This window comes from Camelus dromedarius, chromosome 15, assembly GCF_036321535.1.
Source record: "Camelus dromedarius isolate mCamDro1 chromosome 15, mCamDro1.pat, whole genome shotgun sequence".
Lineage (NCBI taxonomy): Eukaryota > Metazoa > Chordata > Mammalia > Artiodactyla > Camelidae > Camelus > Camelus dromedarius.
This window is the reverse complement of record NC_087450.1, coordinates 38081817-38103779: the sequence shown is the minus strand read 5'-3', so window position 1 is coordinate 38103779 and position 21963 is coordinate 38081817. Positions and strand designations below refer to the sequence as shown.

Sequence of the window (21963 nt, the reverse complement as noted above, 5' to 3'; positions counted from 1 at the left end):
GACGCGTAAAAGAGTTAACCATAGCAGATCTGAGACTACTCTATTAAGGCCTGATATTACAGATAGTTCTTGGCTCAAATCTGGGAATTGGGTTTCAGCAGAGTTCCCATCATTTCCTGATAAAAGTGGCTTACTATGCCTAAACTGTGCATACCAACAATACGGTTTATGCTGAGCACCTGCTTGCCTTCTGAGAGTCCGAATTTTGGTACAGGCTAGGCAGATCATGCCTATCTGACCCACTCCCAGTAAAGAACTTGGGCACTGAATGTCTAGCAAGCTTTGCTGGCAGACAACATTTCACATGCATTGTCATGCCTTACTAGGGAATTAAGCCTTTCCTGTGTGACACCCTGGGGAGTGGACTCTGGGAAGCTTGTGCCTGGTTTGCTCTGGACTTCACTCAATGTACCTTTTCCCTTTGCTGATTTTGCTTTCTGTCCCTTTGCTTAAAAAATCATAGCCATAGTGTGACTATATGCAGTGTCTTCCTAGTCAATCATCAAACCTGGGGGTGGTCTTAGGCCCCCTGGCACACTAATTTGTAAAAGCTTTAAAAATATTAAATATACATGTATACATTCTAACAAATAAAATAAGCACATTTTGCAAATATTTTCCCCTCTCTTAGCTTGTCTCTTTCAATTCTGATTATAGTGACTGACATGTACAAGTTCTAAAATTTTTTGTGTATTCAGGAGAATTCTGCAATTACTTTTGGTGTCATAGTCTTCTCTCCAGAAAGCACCATTTTGACTGTTGGACTTTTACATAATAAACTTCTTTTGCATTCTATAATACAGTATGCTTGTTAATAGAGCTCTTATTACACACACTATGCTAAAACTGGAGTTATTTTAGTATCTTGCTTCTTAGTACCCAAGCAACTTCTATCCTTTTGAAAGCTCTTAGTAAGTAAAAGTTTTCTCTCACAATAGGGAAAATATCTCTATAAATTAAGTTCTGAAAAAGTTCCCAAACCATCCCAAGAGATCAGAAAACTAGCTATAAATTCAAGCTATACTTAAAACTCTCCAGAAAACAAAAAGAGCTGAAGAAAGCAACGATCTACCTTCCCACACCCAAACATCTACTGACATTTAATAGTTTTATTGGTTACTTTGGTTTTACCTTCTTTGAGGAAAAGTTATATCACAAAAGGTTAACCGCTGTCAATGACTGGAAGGTTTCAGGTACCCCCCCAAATAGATAATCTTTCTTTTCAGACGCCTATTACTGATACAAGGCAATATCCCTAGAGTTACTCATCCTTTATAGAGCTTAAACATACTCAAGGGATGGCAGAAGTATCCTGATAGTAATGGCTACAAAAATTTTTTTAAGCTATAAAAATTTTAAAAAGTAAAAAATGTAAAATTACCAAGGAAACTACACAGGAATTGTAAAAGTGGTAATAGTTTTATTTTATTTAAAAGAATTTAAAATGGACCGTATTTCAATGCTAAAACGTTATTTAGTAAGTAATGCTCATTTGAAATGTTAAAATATTTAAACAAAAAGAATATTGACAGATAACATAACTTACTAGCTCCACTGCTCTCTTTGTCCCCTGCATTTTTGGCCAGGCTCATGGCATATTCACATACTTCAGCTGCTTCTCTTTGTGCAAGCTGCCGGAGACATGCCACAGCTGCTCGTCGAAGTAACAAATGGGAACTACATAAGTGAACCTGTAAACCATAACAATTTAAGACTTTTTTGTAAAAAAAAAAAAAAAAAAAAAAAAAAAGCTGTAATCTCACTTGTCTAATGAATATATCTTAACACTTTACTTGTGAAGAGTCTCTTCATTTAACCACCTCAGTTGTTCAAAATATAACCAAATAATGGTCTTTTGGAAAAACAGTAATTCCAATAAAATATATAAAGAATATTTTAGTAGCTTATAAAATAAATGCCCCAAGACTTGGGCCCTAAAGATCATATAATGTACTTAGATAAAAAAAATCCAGAAGGATCTTTTGCACATCTTACTTTACAGATGGTCCTACTAAACTCTGTCATCGAAATTTTTCAAGTGCTTAGAGATTATGTGTAGTGAAATGAAAAGTTAGGGGACAGAGCACACATTAAGAATTGAAAGCAAAAGAGGATATATACTAAAATAAAAAGCCCAAATCAAGCAAACATAAATATCTGAAAAGAACTGCAAAATGGATCCTTTTGGTATAGAATTTGTTTTTTAATCTCAAAAGTTCCTGAAAGAAACAATAAAGTACACTGTAATATATGAAGTAAAGTGTAAGATGCAGCACGGCATAATAATTAAGAGCTCAGGCTCCGGTAGCCAGACTGGGTTTCCTGTGTAATCTTAAACAAGTTACTTAACTTCTCTGTGCCTCATTTGCTCATATGTGAAATGAGGATAGAAATTCCTCACAGGAATATAGTGAAAACAAAACAAGTTAAAACAAGTATTTTCCTTAGAACAGTAGATGACACATGGTAATCGCTCAATAAATGTTAGCTATTATCACTATTACTATAAATCTGACTCATCAAGAAAATATTATGTTCCATATGCTGCTTTTAAAGAAAGAATGTGAATAATAAATTTTAGAAAGAATCCCGTCCAGATACGATGGAGGGGAAAATAATTATGTGGAATACACCACCACTTCACAATGCTTCACAAATGCAGATAATGCATTTTTATGTTGTTAATATATTTTTTGTAACTCTTAGTTTTGCATAAAATTCACAGTTGATGAAATTATAAAAGAAAATAAAAATGAGGAGAGAAAACCTAACAGGTTAGATTTTTTTCAACAAAATGTTTTTTTCATTTCTCTTCCTAAAAATGAAGACGTTTTGGAACTTTCAAATATCCCATAATCAGAAAGGTTAAGCATGGCCATATGAGACGGGAAGAACAAGTCTCTCCGAGTTTCTGCCTTCTTATCTGATGACATGGGCATTCAGCTCGAGTCCTTCTCTCACTGACATCTACAATTTTCCCAGATGACATAAATGCCATGTGGAATAAATCTGGACAGGAGAATGAGTAACTGTGGTCACATGGGGTAAAAAGCACCCACTTGCTGGGAGGGAAATAACTATTCAGAGTGGTGGCTGTTTTTTCAAAAACACATTTTGAACAGTTCTACCATCATATACCTTTTAATACTTTAATATCATTAATAAAGATTACTATGGTGAAACTCACCTCTCAATACACTTGCTGAAAAAAAAAATCACATTTCATTTGTGTTAGGTATTACACATGGTATCACATAATATGGCCATTTCTGGTAGCAATGACTGAATAGAGATGAACATGAAATTTATAAAAATCAGACCTGCTTTCACTAATTTGGATGAATCCGTGTATATACTATTTTTAGAGAGTGTCAAAAGATCTCGTAATGAAGACAGTCTGAGGGTATCTGGCAATGCGGAAACAAGACAGTCACCTAAGTGGCCCTTGTTCCCATTGTTATCTGCCATGTCATCTCCTTCCTACCAGCTGCCTGCAATCTCACTACTTAGTTTTTTGGAAGAGGTTCAGGAAAGTGCTCAACATGCTTGGTAATAAAACCCTTGATATTTTGCTAAGGAAATCATTTTGAAGACATTATCTTGTGTTAACACATAGGAAACTCATTGTGTTCTCTGTGGCTTATTGATAACGTCCACCAAGATAAAGAAATTCATGTTATTACTTTACCAGATCCTCTTAAATGTGTCCCATCTCATAAGGTCAACCACCATAGCATAATCACATTTAAGGAGAAAAAAATGGAAAGAAGAACCAGACAACTTGAGGCATGTGTGTCTGCATCTTCATCACACTTATCAGTTGCCTATCAAAGCTGCATCATTTAACAAGTCCACTTGCTCAAGAGATACCATTTATGCCCTCAAACTTGGGCATCAGGCCATGGCTTTTGGCAGGACGTTACGTATCTTGTTGCAGAATGCAATTCAGTGTATACTATTAGTTGACTATTTCCTTTGTGGATGTTCTTTGTAAACATTTCATGTGCATCTGGTTTCTGCTCTGTGGCAATCAAGCTTCTTGATGGTCTGAGACCGATGCAGTTCCCCCTGGTCTATGGTGAAAAGGAGCAAATCTTGTTGGGTAAAGCTAAATATACCACACCAGACCTAGTATCTAAGATCTTGACCTTTCAGTTCCTTCACCTAATCCTGGATAACCTTCTCTTCCCTTTCCTCCACAATATCCTCCCACAGTTACATCTGTAGTGCCCTTCTTTCTCCCTATACATCAGCCTCCTACTGTCCTTACCTTCCTTCCTCATCCAAATGAGATTTCATAATCCATCATTTCAGCAACATCTTGTTAACATCTTTCCCTCTCCCATTCTGTTGACATTTAATCAAATCTGCTTGGCCAAAGTCCAACTATGAATGTATCAAAGTATCTGGCTGCTCACGATCTTTACAGGTGCAGGAGAAAAATCTCACAACTAGATGAACTGGTACCAGCATAAGTCACACGATGGAGCCAAAGGTCACTAACCTCTACTGAACCCTCAGAACTATCATAGAATATTATATTTCTACAGTTACTTCAATCTCCCACATCCCATTCTTCTCGAATTTCTAACCCTCCTTTTTGCTTCCTCATTCACAGAACCTTATCTTCTCTTTCACTTGATTAAGAAAGTACAAGTCATTAGATGATAACTCCTTCAACTTCCAGCCACCAAATCCATAAATCCTCTACACTTGTCCTCTCCTCTTTTCTTCATGTTGCACTGAAAGAGACATCCTCTACTTGTGTCCTGCAAACTATCCCATTGGAAATCCTGGATGAATAATAAATCCCTCTCTGCCCCACCCTACTGGCTCCATCTTGTCAGTATTTAAACATGCTCACTTCTTCTCACTACTGTAGGAGAAAAAGCATCTCTTTAGACCCCATCACCCCCTCAACCTATTGTCTTCTGCCCTCTCTTTTATAGTCAAACTTCTGGAAAGACATTACTGTTCATATTCCATATTTAACCCAGTGTGTCTGGGCTTCCATTTATACCACTCTACCAGATGAGCTCTTACTAAGGACATCATGGGACAGAAGTCAAAGGACACACTGTAGCTGTCATTTCATTTGATCTCTTGACAGTATCTGATATAGCTGAACACTCCTCTACTCCACTTGACATCTGTGAACACTACAACCTCCATTTTCCCTTTCATCTCTCTGACTGCTTTTTCATGTTTTTTTCTGATTCTTTTTTTTTCCCCTAAATTTTATATGGTGGGGTCCTCATTCAGTACTCTCTCCCTGGCAATCTCATTTACTCCTGTATCTATAATTTACCATCTAAATGCTTATGCCTTCCAAGTTTATCTCTCTAACCTGACTTCTCTTTTCTGAGCTTCAGACCCATGTAACTATTCAAAGGTCTAAACTGAATTAATGATACCTGCTCTTCCAGACCTTCTCCTATTCCAATGTTGCCAATCTCAGTAAGTTATATTACTATACTTAGGTCAGGAACCTGGGTCACATCCTTTCCACTGCAGCCAATTAATTTCTATTGATCCTTTCTCCTAAGTACCACTCAAATGCATATATTTTTTCCCATTCTCACTGCTACCAACTTGGAGAAGTCATTATCATCTCCTTCCTTAGACCATTATAATTACTACCCTGTAGAGTCCATTCACCACTGTGCAGCAAGAATGAAATGTAAAAAGTGCAAATCTGATCATGTTACTCCTCAGTGGAATACATTCTAATGGTTTCCCATTGCTTGCAGAATAAAGGCCAAAGTTTTAATACATCCAGAAAGTCTGCCTGATCTGTCACCTGGCTATTTGTCCAGCTTCATCCTGTTCCCCCATGACCCACCTCCCCCTCTTCCCTCCCAGCTTTAACCACACTGAGTAAACAGTTCCTTAAATGCATCCCCTCCTTCCCATATTTTTCCCTTTGCCTAAAAATAAGTGCTGTCTACTGCAATATCACACTTTCCCCTAAACTAACTCCTATTTATACTACAGTTCACATCTTCCTTGCCATTTTTTTAGGGAAATCTTTCCTGAATGCCTGGGTTGTGATAGGCTCCCCTGTTACATGCTCTCCTGTAGCCTTTTTAGTACTCATTTGCAAATAATCATTGTTGACCATGTTCCCTTATAAACTATAAACTCCATTATGACAGAAGCATCGTCCTGTCTCATCCACAAATGTATCCCCAGGGCTTTGCACGATCCCGACACGTAGCAGGCTCTCAATAAATATTTGTTGAGTCAATCAATTAACGACTGTGATGACAGCAACAGATCCTCAGAAGTTATCAAGCAAACTTTAGGGGTCAAAATTCTGAGTGGGAAAGACTGAAAATATGATGATCTTTTAGCCAAGGAATAAACAGTTCACTAGAATATTTCTTAAAAAGTGAAAAAGAAAATCAGTGAGTAAAATGAATAGCAAGAAAATGACTACTGCAGCTGAAACTCTAGAATGCACAACCCAAGAAACTTACGTTTTTTGATCTAGTCTGATATTTTAGGAAACAAATTTGGGGATCCCTAAATAAATCAATGAATGAAACAGCTTTATACTTACACAAAGGCTAGGAACGAGACTAGACAGATTGACATGTCGTGGTGCAAACATGTGAAGCTGCTGAAGGCAAGATATGGCAGCTGCTTGGACCAGAGAATCTGAATGGTCCTGGGTTATTGCACAACCCACCAAACAAGAAGAACGGATCGTGGAAATTGTTGCTCCATTCCCTAGGAGCAAAGTCAAAGAAAATGCAAAATACAATGATCTTATTAGTATCACCAGAAATATTCCCAGAAAATAATTACCTTCTAAATAATCTCCTTCTTAAAAAAAAAAGTACACCTGAAACTAACACAACATTGTAAATCAACCATACTTCCATTAAAAAAAAAAAAACTATGTTGAATTAACATTAATCAGTATGTTTGTTCTATGGTTAGATCAGGTAATGCAACTGCTAAATTAATAATCACTATAAGAAATGCCCTTAACTTTTTTCCCCTTACATTTTATCAAGCAAATAAAATCTTCCAGAACAGGAATTAGCAAACTTTTTCTTAAAGGGCCGCAAGTAAATGTTTTTCACTTTGCTAGCCAAGAGGCCAAATCCACACAACTCTATTATGTAAGCACCTATAAAATCATTTAAAATATAACCATTTATAAATGTAAAAACCATTCTTACGTAAAGGGCTGTTGGAAAAAAAAAAAAGCCAACCAGGCATCTGAGCAGATTCAGCCCATAATCCAGTTATCTGCCTGTCTTGTCTATCCCATTTAATAAAGTCATTCCAAAAATTCCTTTCCCTGAAAGCCAACCTTCAAAAGGAAGTCACTTTTTAAAGGTTGTAAGCTACAGCACAGGGAATACAGTCAATAATACTGTAATAAGTTTATATGGTTACAGATGGTTACCAGACGTAATGTGGTGATCAATTCATAATATATATAATTGTTGAAATACCAAGTTGCACACCTGAAATGAATATAATATTGTAAGTCAATTACTATTACTTCAATCAAAAGTAAAAAAGGAGTCACTTTTAAGATAAATAACCCTCTTTCTGATTCCTATTCAGATTGTTTTAAAAACAAAGTCTGCAAAATCCATAGAAATGATTTCAAAACACAACTGTTTATGAATGAAGATAATATCTCTCTCTTAGATTTAGCTAGCTTTGTATTTATCCCCTGATAAACTATACTGTCTTTTAAATCCATCATTGTTTTATTTGAAAGAGCCAGAAGATTCCTCATTCTCTTGTTCTCTGTTCAAACAATAGTACCACTTCTATTATATAATAATGTCAAATCTTATTTTCCTAATAAGATTAGTGGCAATTTTTACAGAGATAGTTAGGGAAAATAAGTTGCAGTATTATTTACACTAAGACACAAAAATGTCTTCATTGCCAGATATAAGTGATGTGAAATTTTCAGCAATGCAAAGTAATTTTGCATACATACAGAGACCAAACAAGGACATTAAAGTCATGCTAAGAGTCACATTCTAGTTTGAAATACACACTGCTTCATCATCATATCAGAAAGCACTTGGTAAGCACCTATACTTATTCAAAGGCACGTATTTATTCTCTCCATAACCTTATGATATTCACTGGAAGAAAGAACTATCAACTTTCTCAAAGAGGACCTGAGTCCAAGATAGAGACATGTCTAAATCACGTATTTTTCAATTTCCATATTCTTCCTTAAGATCTTTTCTTTTTTCTCTTCCTTCTTTTTAAAAAAATCTGTCTGAATGGAGGCAACATAGCACAGTGGTTAAGAATATAGGCAAAGAAAATTTATCTGAGCTTCACCTCTGATTCCAACCACTCATTGGCTATATACAGAAAACCGTAGGAAAATTCTTAACCTCTCTCAGCCTCAGTATTTCATCTGTAAAATGGAGAGACATACCTTTATCAGGACTGTTGTCAGAATTAAATGAGGTAATACACATAAAACGCTTGACCCACTGAAAGTTTTAACAAATGGTAGGGGAAAAAAGGGAAAGCTCTGAAAGTGGCTTATATATTTTGCATAAACTCATAGTAATTTTCTGATCTTCTGATCTAAGTGCTTAATTTAACCATTAGTAGAATCATATCAGTGTTAAGTGCATGATAAGAATATGGGCCTTAGGATCACAAATCTGCCACTCATTAGTTGAGTAACTCTAGGCTGGTTACTTATCTTCTCTGAGCTTCTTTCCTCAGAGAAAAATTAGATAATATTATCTTCCTTAGAGTTAGGGAAACAAAAAAAGTGAAGCTAAAGTCCATGAAGACAAGTGGATGGCACTCCAGGCCAAAGGAACTTTTTATCTTTGACTGCATGGGGCTCCCAGTAACATATCACTTAGATGTTCTCTGCTCAGAACTTTAACACACACCTTCATATCACATGTTTGCTGCAGGGATTAAATAAAATAGTACATATAAAAAGCAGGGTTCCAGGTGTTCAGTAAATTGCAAGCATTCAGTACATAGCAATTATTATTATTATTATTACAAGATTTCTTTAGGCAATGTGATGGTGACATTTAGGAAGCTGAAAGGCAGTAATTAGCTATCTAGCTCCTTTAATTTTAGATGAATTTACTCACCTTGTAGTTCAGGGCCAACAGTAGTTATTATAGCACCCAAGCATCTACCCAAACACTGATGAACTTCTGTATGCGAGGGTGGAACTGTCAACAGCAAGGTAAGAACCAGAGATAATGTTGGCTCCACATATCCACGATACATTGGGCCACTGGAATCCACTATCAATGCAAGTGAATGAAGAGACCAAGTCTAGAATAAAATATAATTTTATTTTAGTTGTAAGTGATGAAGTATACTGAATTGATATTTTAACTTAAATTTTTATAATACTAACGTCTTAGATTTTAATTAATGATCTAGAAAAATTTTCAAATATATTCCTTAAGAAATAGAAGGTAAGCACATAAGCTACCAGTAGCCAATAACCAAAGAGACTGATACACAAATGCTACGTTTAAAGTTTCTCTGCATTGTGGCTTTGAGTGTCAGAAAAAAGTTTCATTGATGAACTCATTTCCTCTATTATAATGTTCATGTGTTTCACACTTCCACAAGACAATGATTTACATAGTAAGTATTTGATTTAGTGGATACTATGGACATCAAATATACATTTATTGTCTGGAGTATATATATTTATTATCGAAGTTTTACTAATTAACTAGGCTGAAATAAAACAACGACCGTACCAATGTTCTGTACTCAGATATACTTCTCAAGCAATGATAGTCACACCACAGCTCTTCAAGTGCATCGAACAATTTCAGGCCCTAATTTCTGTTTACTAAGCACAAATAATCTTAGCGGTTAATAGTATTTGCAAAACTAACCCAGAGCAATGTACTGTCATCAACATAGGCTTAAGAAAATGAAAAATCCTTTAAGCTGCTCACATCCACCTGTCAAAGAACTTACCTTTTATTTTTGCTGTTGGCAGCTCCAAAGCAGAGCTGCACTACTAGGCTGAGAACAGAGAAGTCTCAACAGAGAAGTTTCCCAACTTGTTAACATGGTATAAAAAAATGCATACCTAATATCTACTACCTGTCAATCTACTCCAATCCTAATGAATTCAGCAACCTGAGCTGGATAGTTATGTACAGAAACCACACTTACTGACAAGAGCTAGCAAAAAGTATTATGGATACAGCAGCCTGAGAGAGGAAGACCAGAATACACATTTGGAGAAAAAAGTTAATGGAAGAAACAAAAAAGTATTTTAGTAAAACTATCATAAGGATTTTTAAGGCAATATAATTAAAGCACAAAGGAGATTCTACAAGTGTTTTAAAAACACACACTCACACACCCCCAGGATTTATATTAAATGTTCAATAGAAAAATGGAAAAAAAGAATAATTATTGCTAAATAATAAAATCATTATCTTGAAGTTCAAATGGAAGATTATCCTTTAAAGGAGTGAAAATACAAAAAAATTAAAATAATGAGGAAAAAGACGAGACCTAACATATGAATAGGTACCAGAAAGAGAAAAGGAAAAGATAAACTTACAAAGAATCTGATGAAATTTCTAAGGTGCAAGGATAGAGAGAAAAATTCTTATATGTTACTAAACCAAAATATAAAGTTATAGACATACAGACATATTTCAGATAAGTTTCTTAGCAAAACCAATGAAAAGATGCAGAAAAAGATAGCTATGATGTCCATAAGCATCCATTAATTCAGAAATTTATTACATAAGACACTGTCTTTTGGGAGTGTGAAATACATGCATAGTACAAAAGGAGAAAATTAATTTGTCATTAAAGTTTTATTTCTGGATATACAAAGTCACACTGCAGAGAAACTTTAAAGACAGTACTTGCACATCAGTTGCTTTGATTATTGGCTTATAAGTTATCTTTCACTTCTTAAAGAACATATTTGAAACTTTTAATAGGTAGCTGATAAAAACCTAAGATGTTAGTATCTATGGAAATTTAACTCAAAAAAGTTAAGCTATTATTAGCCTCTTATTTGCAACATTGGAATACAAAAAGTACTGAAATATTTATGAATAGTGAAAAAAAAGGACTGTGTGAGGAACAGTATACCCAACTAAAGTATTATTAAAATGTGAAGGCAAAATAAAGTCACTTTTTTCAGATATGCAAGGAATCAAAAAGCACACCACTTCACAACGTATCCTAAGATTATTACTGCTGGAGGAAGGTTTCTATCAAGTAAAAATAAAATAAGAACAAAGATCTCAAGACAGGAGTTGAGGATACAAAAAAAGAAAACGTAATTGAACAATAAATCTCCAGTAGTTATAACTAAATACATGTATACTATACTACAATTCAATTTTGAAGTATAATTTTTGAGTTAGGATTCTTAAAACAGAGGAGACTTTGGAGAAAACTAAGAAAGAATGCTATTATGCTACTCTTGTGCAGATACGAACTGAAATAGCAGCTTTGAGGGAATGTAACTGGTCCACGTTACAGTAAAATGTCATGTCATAGAAAAAGACTCATGTGAAGCGATCACTTAAAGGAGTGTGGTTTTAAGAAGTTAAAGCAAGAGAAGGTGACGATGAAAAGAACTAGCACCAACTCTTTGACATAAAAGAAGAAAGCAGTAACTTCTTATGGAAAATAATTTCATAGTTGTGTTCTTTTCTTCCAGACTAGCGTGAACACGGTCTTTTAAATAAAGCAGCACAGCACCTCTTGAGGGGCAAGATTACTTGATTTTTATTTTTAATTTTTTGGGACTTAGGTGCTTTACACAGCTGAAAACCTTTACCAAGAAGTCAAAGGCAAACTAAGCCTTCAGACTAAGAAGTCTCTGGTGGATTTAGCATCCTTTTCTAATGGTGAAGAAACTCATTTATTAACAGACTAATGGCAGGCAGTAATGGTGATCAAACTTGTCTCTTCTCCCAACTTTTGAGTCCCAGTATGAAGCTGGCAAGTTGAATGCTGTTGAATTCATATACTTAGTATTTTTAGGTGCATCAATGTAAAGTGGCAAATCAAGACTGTAGGATATTTTCACACATGAAGCTCTTGCCTCTTATTGTAGTTATATCTACTTTTGTACAAAATATTTGATGAGGAAAGAAAAAAAAAATTAAAGGAGTATACTTGAAGATTCAACCAATGACTCTGTACCTGAGTTAGGGTGTCAGAGGGAGAGACAGAGGATGATTATTAAAAGAAATCTGAAAAGAAAAAAGAAAAAAAGAGGAAAACAAGCAAAGAAACCAACAAACAAAACAAAAAAAATTTTTTTTTCAGTCAGTCTAACAAATGTAAGGAAATCAGCCTAACAAATGTAAGGAAATAAAAAGAAGAGGAAACAAGAACAAAGGATAAAAAAACAAACAAACAAACAAAAATATGCTTCAAGGACTGTTATGAATGGGTTAAATTCCCAGATTTAGGATTGGGTTCAAATACCAAATCCTAATAAAATGGCAGAGAAAGACCCTAAGACATTTTTCCTAACAACTCATCAGAATCACTTTCCTTAAAGTAGTATTTTTTAATTTCATAATAAAAAGTCAATATTATACCTGGACTTCAGAGGATGTTCCATCCTGTGCTAGAGCCAATAAAATGCTGACACTGGTCTTCAGATGTTGTCCTGAGCCAATACCACCAACATAACGATGCAAACAACCCAGAGCCAATGAATGCCCAGTTCTGGATACAACATCTCGAGCTGATTTCAATCTGAAAAAAAGTGAGGCTTTAGGGATTGTTTTTTCTATCTCCGTACAGCAATAACAAGCATATGAGTCACATTAATAAAAGGGATTTATTCTGGAAATCAGAAAAGATTACAATCATGATTACTTCTTTCTCTACTCACTAACAAGAGTTAGAGATTTAACTTAAAATGGTTACATTTCACTGAATAAAGCCTACCTTAATTTTAGAGAAAATAGGAAAGAGGAACTGCAGCTTCACAGTTTTTAGTATTAATTATTCCTTGAAAAGACATCTGAAATATATTTTTACCACTGGTGTTTTAAATCAAAGAATAGTTTTTAAAATTGGTTTTCAAAATACACACAAAAAAGGTATCTGTATTCACAAAATCACAGAAAATCACAGAACTTAAGAAGTTCCCTGTAATTGTGACTGGAACATCTTTAAGTTTAGATGGGCCAATCTTTTTTCTATGTGAAATATATCTTTAATGAATAAATAAAAAGGAGATATTGTATATTATTTTTTACAATAAGATTTACTGAGATGCATTTATATACAATAAAATTCACCAATTTTAAGTGTCCATTAAAATGTTCAATTTAATGAGTTCTGACAATTGCATATAGTATGTAACCACCATATAATCATAGTATAGAACAGAGCTGTCCCAGGAATATAACACAAGCCACGTATTTAATTTTAAATATTCTACTCACCACATTATAGAAGGTAAAAAAGAAACAAGTGAAGTTAATTTTAATAAATTTTATTTAACCCAATATATCCAAAATATTAAAATATCAAGATGTAATTAATATAACAAATTATTAACAAGATATTTTACATTCTTTTTAAGCACAAAGCCTTCAAAATCTGATTATACACTTACAGCACATCTCAATTTGGGAAGGATACATTTCAACTGCTCAATAGCCACATGTGGCTAGTGGCTGCCATATTAATAGCATAGATATAAGACATTTTCATAAGTTCTTACTGTTTCTTTGAAGTCACCTACCTCCCCCAAACACTTTGGAAACCATGGATCTGTCTCCTGTCACTACAGTTTTACCTTTTATATAGTTTCATAAAATGAAATCAGATAGTATATAGTCTTTTGTGTCTGATTTTTTTACACAGCATAATGCTTTTGAGATTCATCCCATTTTTTTATTCATTTCGTCAATGAATATACCACAATTTATTTTGCCATTTACTAATTGATTAAGACATGTGGATTCTTTCCAGCTTTTGGCTCTCATGAACAAAGCAGCTATAAAAGTTTTAGTACAAGTGCTTGTGCACACAAATGTTTTCACTTCTCTTGGGTAAATACCTAGGAGTAGAACTGCTAGGTCATAAGGTAAGTGTATGCTTCAGTTTGGAAGAAATCACCAAATTATTTTCCAAAGTGGCTGTACCACTTTACATTTCCACCAGCAATGTATGAGAGTTCCAGTTATGCCACATCCTTACCAACACTTGGTATTTCCAGTAAACCGTAGCTATTCTGTTGAGCATGTAGTAGGAGCTCATTTGCACTTCCCTGTTGAATAATGATGTGGAACATCTCATGTGGTTTTTTTGCCATGATCATATCTTCTTTGGTAAAGTAAATGTTCAAATATTTATTCTAGTTTGAAATTTGTATTTTCATTTCAACATTATTGTGCAAAAAGCCAAAGTTTTTAAAAGTGATCAAGTCCAATTTATTGATTTTAAATATTTGATGGTTTACGTTTTTTTGCATCCTAAGAAATCTTTGCATAATCCAAGATAACAAAGTTTTCTTTTACGTTTTCTTTTAGAAGTTTTACAGTTAGCTCTTACATCTGGATCTATTATTGATATCAAGGTAATTTTTTTATATGCTGTGAGTTAAGTACTGAGATTTATTATTCTTTTTGCTTCATAAATATATCCAATTCTCCAGCACCACTTGGGGAACTTTGCTGAGTGCCAGCCTTGGTACCTTTGTTGAAAATAAATTATACATACATAAAATAAAATACATACAAAAATATATAAAATATATTTATATAAATAAATATAAATAAGTTAAAATATTTATAGAAATAAAAATATACACATACATATAAATTCTTTCTGGGTTTTTCACTCTGTTCCATTGATCTATATATCTTTCATTATGTCAATACCACCCTCTCATGATTATAGAAGCAACATAAAAAGTCTAAAAGGTAGTGAAAATTCTCCAATTCTGTTATTTTTCAGTTGTTCTGACAGATGTTCCTTTTTTTTTTTTTTTTTGGCACAAAGAACCTCTTTTAATATTTCTTGTAGTATAAGCCTGTAGACAATGAATTTTCTCAACTTTTCATAGTCTGAAAAAGTCTTTATTAAACCTTGATTTTTGAAAAGCATTTTCTCTGGGTATAGTCTAGGTTGACAGCTTTTCCTTACAGTACTTTAAAGATGTCACTCTACTGCCTTTTGCTTGCATGGTTTATGATTAGAAGTCTGCGTATTATCTTTGTTCCTCTGCATGTCTTTTCTTCCCATTGGCTGCTTTCACGTTATCTTTATCACTGGTTTTAAGGAATTTAATTATGAAGTGCTTTTCTTTTGTTTTTCTTCCATTTGGGGTTTGTTGAGGTTAATGGATCTATGCGTTTAATAGCTGTCATCAAAATTACACGATTTTTTGGGCCATTATATATTCAAGTAATTTTTATTATCTATCCTTCTACGATTCAAATTACATGTACGTTAGACAGCTGGAAATTGTCCCAGAAGTCACTGAGACTGTTAATTTTTTTTCCCAGTCTTTTTTCTCTCTGTATTCATTTAGGATAATTTCTATTTGTGTGTCTTCAATATCACTATTTTCCTATGTAGTGTCTAATCCTCCATTAATTCCATCCAATGTATTCTTTCATTTGAGATATTTTACATATTTAGAAGTTTCCTTTGGGTTGCTTTATGAATTTCATTTCTCTTCTCACCATACTAAAGTCTCCTCGTACTTCCTTAAAAATATGGAGCATATTTATAAAAGTTCATTTAATATGTTTGGTTGCTAATTCCATTATCTCTTTTATTGCTAGGCTTGTTTCCAATGGTTGATGTTTTCTCCTAGTAGTAGGTTTTGTTTTCAAACTTCCTTACGTGTCTGATAATTTTTTATTTGAAACTGGATACTGTGAATTTTATGATGTTACGTACTGCATTACTTGTATTCCTTTGAATACTGCTGGACTTTGTTCTGAGATGCAGTTAAGTTGTGTGGAATCAGTTTGATCCTTTCAAGGCTTATTTTTAAGCTTTTCTACGGTGGGCCACTATTGCCCCAACTACTAAGGCAATATCCTTCTCAAGAATCCATTTTAGGAGGTCTTTCCAATCTGGATAGTGAGAACACGGGCTATTCTCAGCCCTGTGCGAGCTCTGGGTGTTGTTCCACCTATTCCTTCCTTGTGTGTTTTCCCCTGATCTTGAGCAGCTTCCCTGTACTCATGCACAAATCAGTGCTCAGCCAAAGACTTGAGATGATTCCTCTCTTCTTAGCTCTGAATCTGTGCAACTCTCTCCTCTCTCATGTTCTACCCCACACATTTTAGGTACATTGGCCTCACCAAACTCTAAATTCTCTCTCCTCAACTCAGATGGGTTTGGGTTTCCTATCCCTGCAGTTCAGCCTGGAAACTCTCTCCAGGCAGAAATCTGGAGCCAGTGTAGTATTCCCCTTCTTTGTTTCTCATTTCATAAGGATCGCTGCTCTGTGCTAGCTGTTGTCCAATGTTTTTTTCAAAACTGTATTGTAACTCTCAATAAGCCATCCATGATCAAACTTCTGTCAAACTCATAAAATAAAATCAAGAGATGAAAAACCATCACCAAGACTCCAGCCAGTCAGTTTGCCTATGGCAAACAAAGAAAAATTGCAAGTGCTGTCACAGAACAGACGTTAAGAAATGCATTAATAAAGGAAGTGAACTAAGTCCATCCTTAGCAGTATTTCTAACATATCCATGGATAAGTGATCTTTATCTCTCTATGCCTCACTTTCTCCATCTGTAAAATGAACATATTATTAGTCCAATACAGCAGTCATTTTAAGGAATTAAAGAAGAATGAATGCAGTCTGTGAATTCTAAAGCATTATACAGAATAGAAACTTCTTTCCTGTTGTGACTTTCAGAGGTCATTTCAGTGAGTGAAGAAGCTAGACCAATTTTCTCAGTGATAATCAGCTATTCAATAAAGTAAATAATCTAAGATATGCAAATATACATTTCCCAGAGGTCTTGGAGTGATTTTCAATTTGAATGGAAAGAAATTTAACCAGTAATAATTTTTATTTTTTTCTGAATTGAATCTTAAAAAATTGAAACTACTCCCTATTAACTGAGAACGATTTATAGAAATGTTTTCAGTCTTAATGCTAAGATGGCATAAGATTTTAATGTGCAAATACAACTGACAGGCCTGTATGTATAAGTTATTTTGACCTTTCATAGTTGTATATTTTATCAGCAACAGATAATGTTGATGGAACAGTCTGACATAATGAAGCCACAGGATATTGAAGCTTTTTCAAAAGAAATAAAATGCTAACAAATAATTATGACATTTCATAGAGGTTTTAAGACAAATCTCACTTTCAGGTAAATTAAAATGTGAAAAATGGGTAACAAAACCTATGTAATAATTCCAGGTCATAATAAGTTATTTGGAAAAGCTAACAAAACTAAGCAATGAAAACACTTGCAAACCATTAACCAGACTGGTATGAATATGAATGAAATGCCCTTGAGTTTCACCAGAGTTTAAGCACAAAATAAGTAGTCCCACAGGTACTGAAGACAGTTAAATTAAAACTCCTTGTAACTAAAGAAAAATTTACCAATCAAGAGTTTTTAAAGAAATACACTTCCATTTTATCTACTATTAACAAAACACAAATCATGAAGCAGGTAGCTAAGATTGGTTCTGTCTTTTTTAAAAAATCCTTAACAAAAATTGACTTCAGAATCAATGACAAATACTTGGAAAAGGCAAAGCTAATCTATTGCTAGAAAAATAACTGAAGCCATCCTGCAGATGATTAAGTATCTGGGAATATTTCAAACTATATTCTGCCTGCCCATACGATTCATTAGTGATTCAAACAATACACTGGGGCTTTAGACTATAACCACCTAAAATACCACTCATGTGTGATGACAAGGAAAACCATTCCAGAGTTCAGAAAATATTTCTTCCAAACTACTACTTCACAACCATTGCTTTCCTCAACCTCTCTCTCTCTTTAATAATTATGATGCAGTTTGGTAATTAGTATTCAAAATATACAACAGCTAAGAATGATTAATCTGCATAACTCAAGTATCAGTTCTTGACCACTCAATTTTCAACTGCTCTACTTAAGTGCCTGATTAACAACCAACAGTCACTAATAAGTACATTTGTCATCTTAATCATTCTTATTTGGACCTCTGAGATCACTCTTTTTAATTAATATGCCAAGAAATCCTTAAAACCTAATGCTAAATGTATCCCCTGTTTCAGGGATAATTTAAGAGATAACAAACTTGGTAGTAGTTAGAAAGAATGGCTTACTCCAAAAAGTGAAAAATTAACAGAAAGAATAATGGGGAAGCAGAGATAAAAGGACTTCAGAACACTTCCTCAGAGCAGAGTACACATTAACTGAGAGGAATTTTTACCAACAATCCTCTTGATTCCATCACATAACACTCAAGGGCTGAAACAGAAATCCTCACTACACTGAAAGTATCTACCATGTGGAAAAAATAAAGTCCGGTCAATAATTACTGATTACTTATAAGACACCTTTGCCTACATGAGAACCTTAACTGGTTGATAAAGAGAGCCACTTACTTGTCAAAGCTATACTGGGCCATTCTAGCAATGAAAGTTGCTTCTCCAACCACCTGAGCCATTCTCCCAAGAGCTTCCCCTGCTGCGCATCGTAAGATGGGGTTTGGATTGTCAAGAGCCCCCATAACCAGTGTCAGAGCAGATTTACGAACTTCCTCAGGTCCTAAAGTACTTTTGTTTTCAGCCAGGCCCTATGGTTATGTGGGGAACAAAAAAAAAAAGGCTGCAATCTTTGTAAATATACATATACTTTCACACATTATTTTCTTCAGCCAACTTTCACATGCATATACTATGCCTAGAATACCTGTTAGACGGACAGTAATCACTTTACTAAACATGATTTCACAACATGATATATAACATAGTTATAGTTGAATCAGCCCTAAAACCAACAATCCCTGGGAGTGTCTCTATCCAAAAACAAATGCTTAAAAGTTGTTTTAAATATAAAGTACACTGTATTATTATTAAATCAACTGTTATTTAACTGACTGAAATTTATCACTGTAACTTTAAGGAAGGAAAAGGCCTGATGAGTATGAAACTTTGACACGTTTACATAACACTTCCAGAGAAGACAATTATGTCATAAAGAGTATATCCAATATATACCTAAAGACAAAATGAGGTAAGAATAATCAGTAAGTGAATGTTGATACAGTTTGTTCATCATACTAAATTGTTAGTATCTCTGTTCTAGTTACACTTAGCATCCTGGAACTTAAATTACTTACTTGAGACCAAAAATCTAAGTCATGGTGCCTAGGGAAAACTACAGCAGAGGCAGCAGTGAGCACGTCTATGAAGAAAAGTGCACTGTACAACAATATTACAGTTGATCACTAGCCTTCCAACCACTAAGGGAAACCATGACCACCCCATTCCTTTTTAAAAAACCTCAGATGCTGGTAGCTAATGGTCTCAAAAAAGGACATATACTAATGATTATATAAATGGTACAAACCTTGATTTGTATAACCAATGCCTACATCCCTCTTCCCTGGTGCTTACAAAATGTGATTTAATTCATGACCATTTAAACACTTGTTGCCCTTTTATTTTAAAGCAGTAATATGAAGCTTGGCATTGAATAATATGAAGTTATCAAATATATCATGAGGGGCTACAGGCTGCCTAGTATAGTGCATGAACTCTGAGAGATAGGCAAAATATTTGTTACTTCACTTTATACAAGTGAAATCTGAAGTTTGAAAAAGGTTAAAGGAATCACACAAGACAGAAACCTAGTTAGTAGCTAAACCAGAACATGATATCTAAATGCAGCATTCTTTCAACACAACCTCTCCTGATGTACGGTCTAGATCACAAATCAGACTTAACCTTTATCTAGTTAGCCTCCAAGGGAATATCAGGTTTCATTAGTCAGGTATGTTTGAAAATTCTGAAAGAACATACTGGCATTCATAAAATCTGAGACGTCAAATTAAAACAGGAACTTTAACATTACTGAAATATAAAATACTTATTTAGTTATAATGAGTTTGATATAGTTTCTAGTAATTTCATTAAAATTATATAAAAGCATAATTATAAAGAGATACACATGTAAACATAGTAGTCCAAATATGCTTGACTTATTATATTAAAGGCATTAATTAAAATCATAGTTTAGAATATTTACTACGTTTTAAAAGTAAATACCTTTAATGCACTAAGAACAGCTGTGAAAATATTAAGCTGCACAGCCTGCTGGCGAACACCTTTGGCTTGTTTAACACATTCAGCAAAGTGATCCAACATCTGTAATCTACAACAAAAGAATAAAGATCACATTAGCAATACTTTTTATTCAAACACAGCTCAAAAAACAGAGATAAGGGTATAAGTTAATTGTTTAACAAATAATACCTCATGCTATCTCTTTTCTATTTCATTCCCTGGTCCAAACCAGATCTCCTCTTTCTGAATTAATACATGGACATGTAACTACTAACTGGCACAAGGCAAGCAACTAACATTAAGTTTCAACTGGCAAAATAAGTGGTCTTCAACATTAACACTAGCATACAACAGAGTGCCTGGCATAAAGTAGATGCTCAAGGTTTCTTGAATAGAATAATCATTAATTGTGCATCTCTGTGGAAGACTTTTAAGTTGGAAATGTTAAAATGTGGCATGATTTTTCACTTTTTAAAAAATACTCTCACATAGAAGAAAATAGTATCTCATATCCTATCTCTGGAAGCTAATTGGGAGATTTTTTTTTTTTTTTTAAGAATTAGCTTTGGTCCATTTCGTTATATGTGAAAAATCAGAGGGGAATTTTTTTTTTATTATTTCAAGTTTTAAAAATGACAGTTAACAACAACACCAAAAAGAAATCACAGCCATTTGAGACTATTCTGATTAAAGAGAATGAGGTCATATCATATTCTTCTAAAAAGAAATGGATGGGGCAAAGGAATCCAGGGAAATTGGATTTCATACAGAGATGCCTATGACCTGATGTAGGAAATCAAAATCTCCAGGAGATCACTGTAAGAATTTAAGCTCAATTATAATGGGCCATAGGTCTCAGTTCAAAGCATTCTTCAAAAAATACATAGCAAGAAATCATCTAGCTCCAGCAGGAAATTCAGTTAGAGGCGCTTGGGGCTAAAGCTGACACTTGTACACCTGCTCTGACACAGATCCACATCTGAGGTGAGGCAGCAGGACATCACTCACACTGCTTTCAAGCACACACACAAGAAGAGGCACATGGTCCTCAACATTGCCAGCAAACATCATTTGCCTATAACTGACCTCAAATACATAACTAAAAAAAAAATTTTCTATATTGTAAAATATTTATTTCTTTTAATTTGAAAAATATTAACAAAAAATTACTACCAAGAAATAACCATTGTACATGTTTATGCATTTTAAGTTCCAAACTGGGATCACTTCTTACCTTATACCGTTTTCATTTAACGTTGTATAATAAGCTTTCTCTGATACCAAAACATTGTCTCTGTAAAAAGTATTCCAGCCTATCAATTTTCTATAATTTATTCGCTCATTCCTCCATTATTGGAAATTTATGTTATATATTCTTTTTTAATAGAACTTGATCTTGTTTCACAAAAGTGATTTAATAAAGTTCAGATAATCCTGGATTCTAGTTATGGCTCTCATAATTAGCTGTATAATTTGGGGCAAACCATAAACTCTTAGACCTGGATTTCCTTAGACTTAAAACAAGGATATTAAAGTAGAAGCTTTATAAAATTCTTTATAAAATTAAAGACCTTTAATGATCTTTAACATTTATGTGGCAACCAAATGTTCTTAAGGTATCTAGGTACAGTAAAATTTCATATTTAACATTTCCCCCTCAAATTTAAAAGCAATTAGTCAAGTAATCTA

At 34.1% G+C, this 21963-nt stretch overlaps 1 protein-coding gene across 2 annotated transcripts in view; it reads right to left on the bottom strand.

Annotated features, from left to right (window-relative positions):
- The window catches only part of HEATR5B (HEAT repeat containing 5B), an 89773-nt gene that overhangs the window by 40312 nt on the left and 27498 nt on the right, over positions 1-21963 (bottom strand). For both annotated transcript variants that reach the window (XM_010999642.3, XM_064494587.1), the window contains 6 exons: positions 20257-20362; positions 18592-18782; positions 12585-12744; positions 9117-9306; positions 6563-6732; positions 1547-1691 (listed from right to left, as the gene is read on the bottom strand). In XM_010999642.3, coding sequence (XP_010997944.2) covers positions 1547-1691; positions 6563-6732; positions 9117-9306; positions 12585-12744; positions 18592-18782; positions 20257-20362 — 962 coding nt within the window. The remainder of the gene's footprint in view (positions 1-1546; positions 1692-6562; positions 6733-9116; positions 9307-12584; positions 12745-18591; positions 18783-20256; positions 20363-21963) is intronic.